The 14,705-nt window shown below is 36.3% G+C and overlaps 1 protein-coding gene across 1 annotated transcript in view; it reads right to left on the bottom strand.

Moving 5' to 3' along the window:
• Positions 1–14,705, bottom strand: part of STK32A (serine/threonine kinase 32A) — a 73,301-nt gene that overhangs the window by 33,204 nt on the left and 25,392 nt on the right. Inside the window, exons 3-5 of the mRNA XM_081949841.1 lie at positions 14,371–14,426; positions 12,182–12,333; positions 2,080–2,253 (exon numbers count right to left, since the gene is read on the bottom strand). Of these exons, the coding sequence (XP_081805967.1) occupies positions 2,080–2,253; positions 12,182–12,333; positions 14,371–14,426 (382 nt within the window). The remainder of the gene's footprint in view (positions 1–2,079; positions 2,254–12,181; positions 12,334–14,370; positions 14,427–14,705) is intronic.

The raw sequence follows: 14,705 nt of genomic DNA on the forward strand, positions 1-14,705 counted from the left end.
ATAGAAAAGGTTCCACAAATCTACAGTGCCGTTTAGAACCGGTTCCAGCTCCTTTCCCCCACCCGTCCGCACATCATCAAGATGAAGAGCGAGAGGAGGAATTCTGGGAGTTGAAGTCCACAAGTCGTAAAGCTGTCAAGTTTGAACACCCCTGGGGGTTTTTTCTTCTAAAGGGTTAGGGGTGCAAGGGTCTTGTAACTTTACAGCTTTAAGACCTGCAGGCTTCAAATGCCAGAGTTTCTGAGCCAACATTTTGGTTGCTAAGCAAGAGCCTTGTTATGTGAGTTTCACCACATTTTACAAGTTGGCCACGCCCACCCAGTCACATATCTGCCAAGCCACCCACACTCCGTCACATGGCTGGCAAGCCACTCCCACCCAGTCACATGGCCAGAAAACCACTCCCACCCAGTCACATGGCCAGAAAACCACTCCCACAAAGCAGGCCACACCTACAGAAGGGGTTCTAAAAATTTTTGAAACCCACCACTGGTGTATATATACACATTGTGTGTATGTATGTATGTATGTATTTGGGAACCGGTAGTGAAGATGATTTCACCCCGATTTGTAATGCTTGTTTGAAATAATGGAACTTGTAGAGACTCATTGTGGCCAAAGAGCTAATCTTAGAGAATCACCTGTCAGAAAGATTGATGGATGTGAACTTAACTCTGTGAAGGTTTTTTTTAAACATTTCAGTGTTTGTGGAAATTATTACAGAAGCTATTTTGTAAATGAAAAATATCAGGCCAGAATTTTTTTTAACAAAGTTCACTTATATGTACGGTAATGAACTTTTCTTTAATATGTAACAGTCCTTTTTTTAAACTACCACATTTTTGTGACTTTTCTATTTCCTCCACGGTGGTTCATGGTGCATATTTCTTTCCCAAAAGAAGGAAAAGCTCAGAGGGCAGGAGTTCCAACAAAAAGAGTTAAAAAAAGATTAGCATTTTTCATCACATTTCTCATGTTCAAATTGCTTTCCAGGAACTGTTTTACTTACAAGTTTCACAAGACTGATATGTCTACATTTTTACATGGGTGTATCTGGAGGAGGTTTAAATATATTGATTTAAATGAATTTGTATCTCTAAATCATTTGAACACAGTATTCCAAATTTAGGAATAACAGGGTTGGTATGCAGGAATTCATAGAAATCACTTAAAGCCAGGTTATTCTATTCATTCTCAATCACATATTCTCCCATTTTTAATATATATAAATATAAAACATAAATTTATACCCATCGCACATACAGTACACATACACACACACATCACACATACAGTACACCAGTGGTGGGTTTTACTACTGGTTCTGTGGGTGTGGCTTGGTGGGCGTGGTATGGCAGGTGTGGCTTGGGAGGTGTGGCTTGGGAGGTGTGGCAGGGGAAGGATACTGTAAAATCTCCATTCCCTCCCCACTCCAGGGGAAAGTTACTGCAAAATCCCCATTTCCTCCTGATCAGCTGGGATTCGGGAGGCAGAGAATAGATGGGGCAGAGGCAATCAGAGGTGGTATTTACCAGTTCTCCGAACTACTCAAAATTCCGCTACCGGTTCTACTCAAAATTCCGCTACCTGTCTCTGGAACTGGTCAGAACCTGCTGAATACCACCTCTGCAACACACACACACACACACACCAACAGATCATACATGAGTGTATGCACTTTTAGAATATGTATCAGGTCTGTCCAAAGCCTTAGAAATAGAAATATGTTGTATGTTTATCTACCATCAGTTACAGGACAGGTAGTTTATATAAGATTTGTGTCTGTATTGCAGAATGGGATAGTCGGTTGTAAAAGAAGAAATAAAAGAAAATATTTGTATTAAGATATTAAATTTGAAAAATATGAAATTTTTCTTTTAAAATATATTGTTGGCTCAAATCTGTTTGTTTCAGAGAGTTCTGTGTAATACTACACAGTCACAAATGTTATCTAAAAGGGAAACACGTAGGCTTGCATCTTAGTAATGAAATTCAATCTATCACAATTTCAATGGCCCAACAAGCCATCGTTTGATACTCATTGAAAACGTTAATGTAATTCTCCTATCCATGGCTCACCTGTGGATGATATTCCTGCTTTGGAGATAATCCAATGCCAGTGCTAGCTCACAGATGAATAGTTTCACAGTCTCCTCTTCAAAGCGGACGTTTTGTTGCAAGTGGTAACGTAAATCTCCTCCAAGAAGCAGATCCACCACCATAAACATGTCTTCTTCATCCTGGAATGAGTACCTGGAAAAGGATACACAATATGTAAGAGAAACATCTAAAACAGTCCATTGGTTGGAATGATGGATTGCCAGGATTCTGTTTCAGGACATTATTTTGTGGATGTGCAGCACAATAAACCATAAAAAAAGGAACAGTTTCAAAGCAAAAACAAAAAACAGAACAGACAGGATTCTGTAACCTAAAATAGTTTGACCTCACACTAAATTGTTATGACTCACCTGGTTCTTAATGTTTGTTGAAATAATACTATTATAAAAAGATGAATTGCTATGTCCTGACTAATAATTAGTATGGCATTTCTTGTTTTGAAGGCTACCATGAATTGTTGTTGGAAATAGTTTTGCCTTATTTGGTAACTAGGTTCTGTGATAACATGAAAACAATAGTGCAAATATATGGGTATATATTACTATTTTGTATACTTCCAAAATAAGCTTTGCCACGAGACAGAAAAATTGTAGAACTGAGTCTTGCTATAAATTCAGTCCTGCTGCTAATTTCTCATACTCCTTTTTATACATTCTCCCAAAACTTCCTTTCAAGATCTACTCTACATCTTTAAAAAGCCAGCAAATTACATGTGCTAAAAAAAAAAAATCAATACATTTAGTCTTGGAACAGTCACTGTTTTTGAACACAGAGAGGAAAGTTAGCTGCTGCCAAGCCAGGAGATTCCCTAAGGAGCCACATAATTAAATACAAGGTAACCACATCATCTCTAAATCAATGGATGAAGCAAGATTCATGCGAATAAGAAGCAAAGAAAAAGTCTCTACTACAGTAGATTTGGCATGCTATCTGAAAACTCGGGGTATAGTCATCCAACACATCTTGTTAGCACAAGATGGTGAAGAACTGCTCTAGAAAATCACTTCTTCAGGATCAGGAAGAACACATAAACTAGCCTAGTATGTTGGACTTATTTTGCTCCCTCAAGGACAGGTTGGTAATCCAGAATCCCTCAAAATGTTCACAACACCCTGAAATGATAAACAAGTTTGTATACCTCCTCCCATGAATAAAATTGATCAGTTCATTGAGGCTAGGGTTGGGCTAGAAATAAATATGATAAATACTTTTAATAAGTATAATCATGTTTCTCAAACTTTGCAGGACCACAGTCACCTGGTACATATTTTTGGCAGAAAAATAACAATGCTGTCAACATTTAATCTTGTTTTCTGGGCAAGCCTATGGCTAGCTTATACAGGCAAAGCAAGTAGCAAAGCTGGGAATGAATCTTAAAATTGCTTTTAGCTTAGCTGCACACATCTACATCGTATTTTAACAAAACTCATAACCTCCCCTCTTACATATTGCTCATAACCCCCACAGAGTTACAATCTACAATTTGAGAAACTGTAACTCAATAATTTAAAAAAAAAATCATTTCTCAGATTCAGTCCTGGCTATTTTCATTCCTGGAAATTTTTTTACAGCCTAAAATCCTGTAAAACATGGACCAGTTTTAACTTATCTCTAGATGGTGTTAAGCTAATCAGTCTAAATCTGGTATGTTTTAATATTAATGTTATAGATATTGTCAGTTTTCTACAAATATATGTTTGCTACTGGAAAATCTGTATATGATGATGTACATAATTTATTAAAATATAAGGTTTTTGAAAACACAAACAACTCTATATATATTTTAAAAAAAACATAGATAATTTTTAAAATTTATCCCATTCTTGCATGCTGTTTCTTAGACATCCTTCCTTCCCATATAATGCATTGTGCAATTTTATAACAGAACAGATGCTAATAGATTCCAGTCACTGCTACCCATCTACTCCATGACAAGATCAGTTCTGGTGGATCACAGTAATCACACATGGTTGAAGTATGTATTTACATTTTTAAAAAATTACAACAAAATGAACTTCTAGATTCATAAATACTTGCATGTACAGGTATTTGTACATGCATAAATATTTGCACGCATCATGGCAAAGGGTATGAGAAACACCAAAGTAATTTCCTGACTGTATGGGCTGTGAGCATAGAACTGCAACGTGTGTGTATCTTTTCAAATCACAACTCGTTGTGCTTGTTTTGCAAATAAATATGATTCTACTGTACAAAACATAGAACATGAAAGTAAAAATAAAGAAATGCATTTGCTTAACTTACAGATCAAGAGAGTTGTTATAAAAACTGTCTCAAAAAGTATTAGGGATTTTTAAAAAATTATTTTTTCATCTTCTGTGTCAAGATTAAACATCTGAATGAACTATTTGGGTGGTAATGCTACAAGGTAAGAGTTTCTGAACAAGTGGTGCAGCATTATTGCAACCCTTGAAATTGGTATAACAGTAGATTGGTAGTGTGGTTTTAATATCCTGTCCAACAAAGAAGGGTATAAGAAATCAATCTGGTGCTCAATTGAGTTGTTACATGGTCATAATGTTCTCTACAGGAATCTCCATCAACCTAGAAGTTTGAGGTTGGTTGTTTTTTAAAACAGGAAAGAGAGAAAGAGCAAACAATTCCTTAAAGTGCAGCCTGTCAACTCCAAATAATTCTTTCCATTACATGCAGGACTGAAAGACTGCTGAGCATCAAATGTTCTAAGGTCAGAAAATCAGATACTTTGCTAGTGCATAATCACAGTAGATGGTTTCTCCCCAGGTTGTCTCTTTGTATTCATCAATATCACACAGATAAAAAGCAACTTCTTGAACCTGAATGTATTTGTTTGTTTAATAAATGTATATGCCACCCATCTCACTCTGAAAGCAAAAAAGTCTTTGGCATATTTATGTGACTTTAATTTTTGGAAAACAGAAGTCTTTTGTACTTTGTGACCAGTTTATGTAGCTAGCCAACGGTTGTGCAAGTTGTCAGTATACTATTGTCTAAGAGGAAAAAAAATGTGTGTGTTTTTGTAAATATAACCAATGTAATCTTTTAAACTTTCTTGGAAGGTTTAACAACAGCAGCAGTAGCAACAACAACAATATTGATAACAATACAATTACTACAGGAAAACAAGACAACCAAAAGAGAGAGAGAGTTGCAAAAAAAAAACTATAAAGAAAACAACAGTAAATAGAGCTATTGCAGATCACTATTGATAAAAGAGAATATTTGCTGCCCAGGGTTAAAATAGCAATAGCACTTAGACTTATATACCGCTTTACAGTGCTTTACATCCCTTTCTAAGCAGTTTACAGAGTCAACATATTGCCCTCAACAATCTGGGTCCTTATTTTGCCCATCTCGGAAGGATGGAAGGCTACGTCAACCTTGAGCCTGGTGAGATTTGAATTGCCAAATTGCAGGCAGCCGGCAGGCAGCAGAAGTTGCCTGCAATACTACACTCTAACCATTGCACCACCATGGCTCATATGAGGGGTCCTTGGTGCTCTCTGAGCTTGGTTGTTTTCTTGCAGGCATTTCATTACCCAAACTATGCAATATCATCAGAGCTGATGTAGATGATGTTATCTGCACTGATGATGTTACCTAGTTTGAGTAATGAAATGTATTCAAGAAAACAACCAAGCTCATCTGATCCCTATGTAAGTAGAGTTGTTAATCATACATCAAGTCTCCTTTCAGTCCAGCTTCTTTCCTGGAATTCATGGACACATCCATGCAGTTTCTTAACAATAATAAGAGTACATTGCCTTCTCCTGGGATGATGATGATGGTATTTGTTATTTCCTATTGTAGCTTACAGTCCAAAGATTTCCTGGATTTTCCACCCAAATAGTAACCAGGCATGAACCTGGACTAGGTGCTGCCACTGGCTGAAAAATAAACCACCAATTCCATTACATTGATGGTGCTGGATAACCAAGCAACAACTAGCAGTAGCTACATCTCTAAGTCATAATTCCCTCTTCAGAACAGACTCAGGATTTTTTTTTCATTAGAAAACAGATTAACTCAAGAAGACGCTTCTTGGAAATGGGCAACGCAAGGCAACATTGTGTTCAATTCATATGAGCTTAGGGTCTGAATTCTTCCAGAAACTGACAAAGAAAACCTAGAATTCTAAAACATGATTGATAAATTGAGATCATAGTATAAAGGGAAAAGCATTCTCTTTTTTTTTGGAATCTATTTTTATTATTTTTACATTTAAACAATGCAGTACCGCAAAGTCGAAGTGACCATACATTCACATTATATACAGCTAGTCTCAATCATTAACTATTAGTCTACTTAATACATTGTCTATCCTTCTGTCCAATCAAGATATATACAGTTTGTTCCAGTCTTGTCACCTTGTCTTATACCAATCATAAAATCTGTTCCAGATTTCAAAATATTCTGATTCCCCTTTATTTTTAAGTTCAAGAGTGAGCCTATCTGCTTCCACACAGGCCAACACTTTTCTGATTATATCTAGCTCTGATGGTGTATTTTCTTTTTTCCAATATTGTGGATAGGTTATGCGTGCCGCAGTTAGTATATGTATAATTAGCTAAAGTGTATCTTTCTTAAACCCCTCCGGTATTATATCTAGGAGAAAAATTTCTGGTTTAAACAAGATTTGGTCTCCCACCATTTGTTCTAACCATGATTGAATCATTTTCCAATAGTTTTTTGCCTCATTGCATGTCCACCACATATGATAAAAAGTGCCTGGTGTTTTTTTACACTTCCAACAATTTGGGGCCAGATTTTTAAACATTTTGGAGAGCCGTGCTGGAGGGAGATGCCATCTGTAGAACATCTTATAAAGATTTTCTTTATACACCATAGCCATTGTTAGTTTCTGATTAAGTATCCAAAGTTGGGAAAAGCATTCTTTAAAGGCATTTCTATTAACCAATGCTCTAAGCAAAAAAAAAAATCTAGTACTAGGACTCATTCTATTACCTTTTATTTTAGTGTTGCAAACTACTTACCGGTAATTATGTTTATATTAAGGATAATAACAAATAACAGCAATAGTAATACAAGCTCTGATTCAAGTTTGCAAAATTGCTTTGAATTCAGCCCAGCATTTTTTTTAATGCTTGTGCCATTCAAAACTGCTTGTTTGGAAATCTTGCTCCTTAAAGAAGAGAAATATGTAGCTCAAAGAGGAATTGTGGACTCCTCGGTGCCCTATAACTGTGATTGTCATTTCGTGACCCAACTAGTTAACATCATTAGTGTAAGAGTGTGAGGTTTACTCCCTATTTCTATACAGTGGTGTGTCCTGCCAGGGAATTAATATAAACAAGTAGAAAACCAATACCCTAATCAAGGAACTACCAAGGAGAAAGCCATAACCTCACTAATACTGGTAAGACAAGCCACTGTATATACACTTGACCCTTGAGACACCACCACTTATATTCAGATTAACAGAGAGGGAAGGTACCTTGTAGGTTATCTTCTCCAACCCCCTGCCCAAGCAGGAGACTCTACACCATTTCTGATAGATGACAGTCCAATCTCTCTTTGAAAGCCTCCAGTAATGAAGTTCCCACAGCTTCTGAAGGCAAGCTGTTCCATCTGAATTGTAACACAGACAGAAATGAATAATGGAATTTTAAGTATCCTGATTTAGAATCCAATTCTCTTATCTCCCATTTGATTTGGGGAAAAAAAGTATTCCATTTTGTTTTCAAAGAGAGAATGGTCTTCCAAGGCAAACAGCATCTCTAGAAGGTTCATCCAAAGTGGAATTAAAATGGGGAGGAGAATTAATGCCTATAATGGTTGTTTACATTTTAAAATGTTTACTAATTACATCCAACTGAGTTTGTTTCTATTTGACATAGGGAATAGATAACCTAAAACAAAATCGGAGCCTGTAATTTCAACAAGCCCAAAGCACACTGCAAACTGCCGAATCTCTACATCTAGCAACCAAACCCGTGTGTCAAATCTGGGTTGCTTCTAATTCATATTTAAAATATGGACGTGGTTAATTTAAAACTCTCCCCTACCAGTGATGCCTTCTCCCACCCTCCACCTTCAAACCTTCCATTATTCCATTATTCATTTCTGTCTGTGTTACAATTCAGATTAAAAACAAAAAAAATGAAGGCATTCCTAAGATTGTCTAAGACTTCACTGGCATGTTGTATGAAATGACTCTCAGCTACAGCCTTTGATTAAAAATATAAAAGTACTAGCTGTCGTTCTTATTTATTTGGAGCATTCCAATGCTATCTTCAGAACAGCCTCAGAAGAGCATAACTGAGGATAAAACTCCAGTTTACTCTTGAGTAACCATAGGATTGCTGGATTCATATGTTAAGGAACTTTTGGCTTCTATAGTGCAATACAACAAGTAGGATCCATTTCTATTTCCAAAGTCCAGCCTCCCCAGATTTCAAAGGATCCCAACTACAACATTTATTTGATAGTAGCATTCAAATTAAATGTCCAATGGCAAAGGTGGAACCAAGCAAGTCTGCTGTGATTGCTGACTATTGCTTTTGTAATTACAGCATAGTGATTTATTTTCAGTAGCTATAAGAATGCTCAATTGGATCAAGCTTTTTGCCCCTTCTGGGAAGCAGGATGATTGAATTCATTTGGACTTTAATGTTCTGAGAGTCTACAGATTGACTGTGATCCTTTTCTCACTGCCAGTTTTGAAAGGGACTGTCCTGTGCAAATCATGGGAAATTTATTTTTAATCCTCCTGCACAGACTAGCACAATTTAAACAAAAAGTCATCTGAACAAAAGGCCCAAAGCTTTTGCATGGCTGCTGCAGTCAAAGAAAACCTGACCATTCCTTTTTGACATGGCCTTAACATCATTCCATAACAGCAATATTATACCATGCCTTTTGAATGTAGTCACCCAAAATGCTTGCGCAAAAATTGAGCAAAGTTTGAGACATTGCTAAAGCCACTAATCCAGACATCTATCAAAATTTGCCTCCCTCCACCTCTGTCCATGATAAGGAAGCAATTGGCAGGAATTTCTTTCCATCAGCTGGTGGTGGTAGGTAGGCAAATGAAACCAGAGGAAACCACCACTCACTTTTCCTTAATATAACCCACATTAAAGCTACAAAGCACCATTCCTGCTTCATTACTTAGGCAAAACAGGGCAAAGTATCCTGGCTACATTTCTTCACCTTCAACAGGATCAGAAGAAAGCATTTTAATGTGGCCATTACATTAAAACTTCATAGCTAATTCATATTTAAGAAATCACAGCTTTCCATTATGGACCAGAAGAAAATATTATGCCTGGCAAGGCAGAGAAAATTTAATTTCATTGTACCATGTGCAATGACAATAAAGTAAACTAAACTAAATGTAGAAGAAAGAGAAAACAATATATAAGATGGAAAGGATTAAAGAAATGAAGGAATGCCCTTAGAAGAGGTACGAGTTATTACTGAACCCATGTTAAAGCACCAGGATTCAAACCAAACTCACTGATACCTAATGATGCTTTCCATCACATTTCATTGTGAAGTACTATGGTTCTTGTTCTTTTTAATCAAGGGCTTTATTGTTGTTATACAGCATATTAGTTAATTAGCCTAAATTATTAGAACTGTTAAGACCACCCAACTCCCCAAAGAGAAGCTTACAGTATATGACTGTCCATACTAAACAGCATTCCCAATAGTCAGAAAAATTGTTGCATTAAAGAAGACAAATGATATGTGTACATGTGTTAAAACAAATCATGCATGTTTTTTTAAAAAAAATCTGATTCTTTAACTTTTGCCTTCTCATTTCAGGTGTCAGTTTGAATACAGTACAATACCTTTACTGAAATTCACTGAAATCCATTTCATTATCATTCCCTACATCTAAGAGGTTTTGCTACAGCTAATTTGTCAACACTCTGCCAGCAATGCCACCAAACAAAAACCAAAGCTGAATCAAACCAAAATAAAAACAGGAGACTGGGGTTCTAACAAAGTTACGCTCCAACAAAAGTCTATATCTCATTCTTTCTGTTTCAAGGCCCCTAGAGTCAAAGAACACTTCCTAAATCAAAAGGAGGGAAAGGGAAGGTTCTAATATGTATTATTAGTGTTCTGATCAGCCCAGACATCTAGCAAGTTCTTGAAAGTAAACAGAGCGTGAGGCTGATTTCATAGCTTGCTTTGTCCAAAAGCCTGGTGAAGGATTTCAGACACAATATAGAATAGGGGCTTAAAGAACAAATGAAGAGAGAGGGTGGTGTTTGAATAATGAAGAACTTTCTAAGGATTGATCTACAGGTCCAGTTTTCCATGAATTCCTGGAACTGGGAGAAACCACGCTAGCATAAACCATGCTATTCCCACAATGTGTTCTTAATGGCCATTTGGAGTGTATAGTTGTTGTCTGTATACTTCTGCCTAACCCTTTAAGACAGTGATCAACAGTGAGACTCAAATGTTGCCAATCAAAGGAAAAGCCTCCACCAATTGCAAGAATAGACTGTGTGCTTAGACTTGTAGGGTCTGGTGTTCCAGCCAACCAATTTTCTTCTATTTCCTTTCTCCAGGCAAAGGACAATTGATCTAACGTACATTCTGTGCTAACAAATATTTTGTTTCTTCAAAGATAATGCCAATTGATGCTTCAGATGCAGCCACTTCATTGGCTTCTTGGAGCTGGAGTTCAATAAAAGAGGTTTTGACGTATGAGAGAGAGGTATTCAATTGTGGGGATAATTTGGGGCAGATACACATAGTTTTTATCCTCAGCTGAAAATGCAAATGAAGGCAAGCACAGGGTGAAAAATGTGAGTGAAATTAAAGAGGCAAAACTAATACCAACATTACAATGACCAGTCTTAAAACTGACAATGAAGATACTGAAGTGGTAGAAATACATTGCCAACCAGCGCTTGGTAGAGTAGCAATGAAAACTTTGGAAAAGATATCCATATGGCCGGATTTGTCTGTATTTGCAAAGATCAGAACTGTGCGGACAATGGTTTTCCCTGTGACATTCTCTAGAAGTGACTTTGAAGGATCTGAAACAAGGATGTTTGGTCCAATAGCAAAAGATGGACAGTTTGCCAGAGAAGGAAAGGAGGCCAAGACTGATTAGCATCATGACTGATTTCCTACATTTAATAAACTGTTTTTCCCCCCTTCTCTCTATTTTAAATTTTAAAGAATTCACAAGATCCAGTACTTGAAAATATTAAAACAGTTAATGTCTTTAAAATTGTTTTAGTAATTTAATTTTAAACATTTCTATGTCACTATGAAGCCTGGAGTCCTCTCCAAGGAACAACATATGCCAAGTATAGAATATCCAATATTAATCATAAATAGATTTAAAGATATTGATGACAATCAGGATAATCATTACCTATATTGCATTATTATTAAGTTCAATATCATTATAAGTCTCTGTGACCTATATTAGTTCATAAAAATTATTGAATCAGTACTGAAGCTTGCTAGTCTACCCACAACAGCATAGAAAAAAAACAACCTGAACTAAGATTCTAATTAAGTCTTCTGCTGAAATATGTGAATTTTTGCTAAATTTCAACACCGGACCATTTCTTTGCCTAATCAAAGCCTTCTTTTACAACGTTAATCTGTACAAAAAAGATCCCTTGCTAGATCCAGCATCATTGAAGAAAACATTACAATTCTTTCTTTTGAACAATAAGAACAACAACAAATCAAGCATACAGCATTTTGCATCCTGAGGTTAGCAATAACTTAATAATAGAAGTAGATGAAAGTGGGGGGTGGGGGTGGGGAGAGTGGCTCTATTATCAAGGTCCTGCTTGAAGTATTCGTTTGAACCACAGGTAGCTTTGGAAAAAATCTCTTGTTGCTTTCAGAGCCCGCTCAGAAAACTGGGTTATTTTAACAAAAAAAGAGAGGAAACCAATAAACACTGAAGAACAGCAGGGATGAATAATCGTCATGTAGTTGGAAAAAAAAAACTACGCTTTAGAGAGAAGCCAAGGCAACATAATCCCAGAAAAATAATGGAAGCTGCAGTACTCTGATAGGTGGATGCTCATAAGGAATTTCTGTTACTTACCACAAGTTCACAAGGAAAGGATGTTCCAGTCCCTGCATGATCTGTAACTCTTTGAAGACATTTCGCACTTCATTCCGTTCCACACATTTTTGTTTATTCATGTACTTCATTGCGTACATTTTCTTGGTGTCTTTCTTCTGAACAATGCATACCTAAAGGAATAAGGCAAAGTATCACGTTCCATAAAATGGAATGTGTAGAACGAATGTAACAGACATGAAGATTCTTCTATAACCCGTCCCCAGTAAAAGCTAAGGTTTCAGTGCTGCAACTTCATTTGCCTAGTTTTCATTTTTAGGTGCGTGATTTGCCTCTGAAGACCATTGGGGGATAAATTAGTAGGCTTTCTTATGCAGCTGGTTGGCCATGGTGAGAACTAGAAGGCTGGACTAGATGGGCCAGAGGTTCAATCCAGCAGGGCATGGCTGATTTATCCTTTATTTATTAATCAAATATGAAGAGCCATCTCAGCACAGTTACTCTGGAAGGCACATAAAAATCAAATATAAAAAACAAATATAAAAATCAAATATAAAAAAATATTAAAAAATCAAATATAAAAAAACACAAATATAAAAATGACATATAACATGTCTATATTAAGAAATAAATAGTATAAAAAAGGAAACATAAAAGCCCCTAGGCAAAGAGAGGATAAAAATAGTCATCTCGATAAAGGACCCATTTGAGCACATCTCCAGTTTCCTGGAAGCCCCAACATTGATAACACAGCCCAGTCTTAAGAGCCTTTTGGGATTGGGCTAATCTCATTTTGGGGAAATTGTGTTTTCCTACATTAATATTTCTACCAAGACTGCTAAATTGCCAATACAGAAGTTTGTACTTTGCATGGGAAATATGATGCATAGGAATAAGGTGAAAATATTCCATTGTTTAAAAGATGCCCTTCTAATTAGTAATCTGATACCCAGTTGAATTAACCCAGGGGTAGTAAGAGCCTTTGCTTCTCCATTTCTTAGGCTTCACCACTGTCCAATCACTTGTCCTTGAGATAGCATACAGTAGTGTTTAGTATTTGGGGCAAGATCTCTATCATTCTTCACGAGTTAATTCTGACATGAAATGGAGAACAAATGAACAAATGAAAATACAAGACTATAGAGACGGTCTCTCCCCAATTACATCTACACAGCACACCAGAAGGTAGGGCATGTTGCATGCCCCAACTATCAAGGAAGTACATCTGAAGGAACCTAGAAAAAAGGTCTTCTCTGTGGTGGCTCCCTTCTTTTGGAACATCATTCCCCCAGAGGTATGATTGGTTCCATCTTGTTGTTTTTCTGCAAGACCTTGAAAACATGGTTTTGTCAGCAGGCTTAGGAATCCCATTGAGAGTCCATCAAATGTTTGTCTGATTCTCTTGTTGCAGCTACAGAGTGGGTTGGGGGGAGGTTAAATTGTGAATTATTAACTGTGATTTTTAATGTTTTGACTACGTACATTTGTTAAAATAAATAAACAAGTTGTGCTCTGGTAAAACTATAGAGAAGGGCTGGACAATGTTTTCGGTTAATTGTAGCAAGAATCCTTGGCTCCATGCCTTGCAGGCTAGAATAAGGTTTCCTTTTTCCATGAAGGAGATTAAACTGCTGGATTTCTGATGCCTTTAGCAACAGACACAATGATATTCATCCTCTTTCTTTGTTTTGCAACATGGGACTATGTAGGAGATATGATAAGGGATCCATTCTGTGATGGAATCCATAGGAGGTCATATTACTGACTTAGATGTGTCCTGGAGATAGTATCTGATACAGAGCAATACAAGCCAAGAGATTCATAAATACTCACATCTAATACAGTGGCTAAAAATAGACTTAAAGTGGAAATATTTTTTTCATATAAATCCTCTACAAAAACAAACATGATGGGAATTGGAAGAGGAACATGAAGCAGAATGCATAATTTGTTCTACTAGAAGGTTTGCATTTACTAGAACTACACACACACACACACACACACATTCAGAAGCTTGGGGTTATCAATATGAACAATATGATATCTTTAAATATTATTTGAAGATTTTAGGTATATAAGGAACAAGGATCCAGTTGCAACTCCTTTAGAAAAATTTAGCATGCAGCTCTGGACAATATTTTATGCTTATTTGGTGAGAAGGAACTATTTCATTAGGTAGTTAACAAAGTATATAGTTTGCAAAAACATACCTTTCCAAAGCTGCCTTTTCCAATGGCTCTGAGAATTTCAAAATGATCGAAGGTAACTATAAAAAGGAATAAAATATAAATAAAAGTTCAGCAATTTAACATTAAAATCAATAACTTTCAAATTATTATTTCAAAGATCCACTTATGGATAATCATGGCTAAAATTGAGCTATTTGCTCCTATAATTTGTTGGAAACAATATTATTACCCTATATTGTTTCATAACGATAGCTATATCACGAATTAAGTGCTCACTTAATCTTCTCTCATTCATAGTTAAATTATGGCCGTATTAACTATAAAAACTTTTCTTATGTTTAACCTTTTCCATCCAC

This window comes from Natrix helvetica, assembly GCF_964273705.1.
Source record: "Natrix helvetica genome assembly, chromosome: 1".
Taxonomy (NCBI): Eukaryota; Metazoa; Chordata; class Lepidosauria; order Squamata; family Natricidae; genus Natrix; species Natrix helvetica.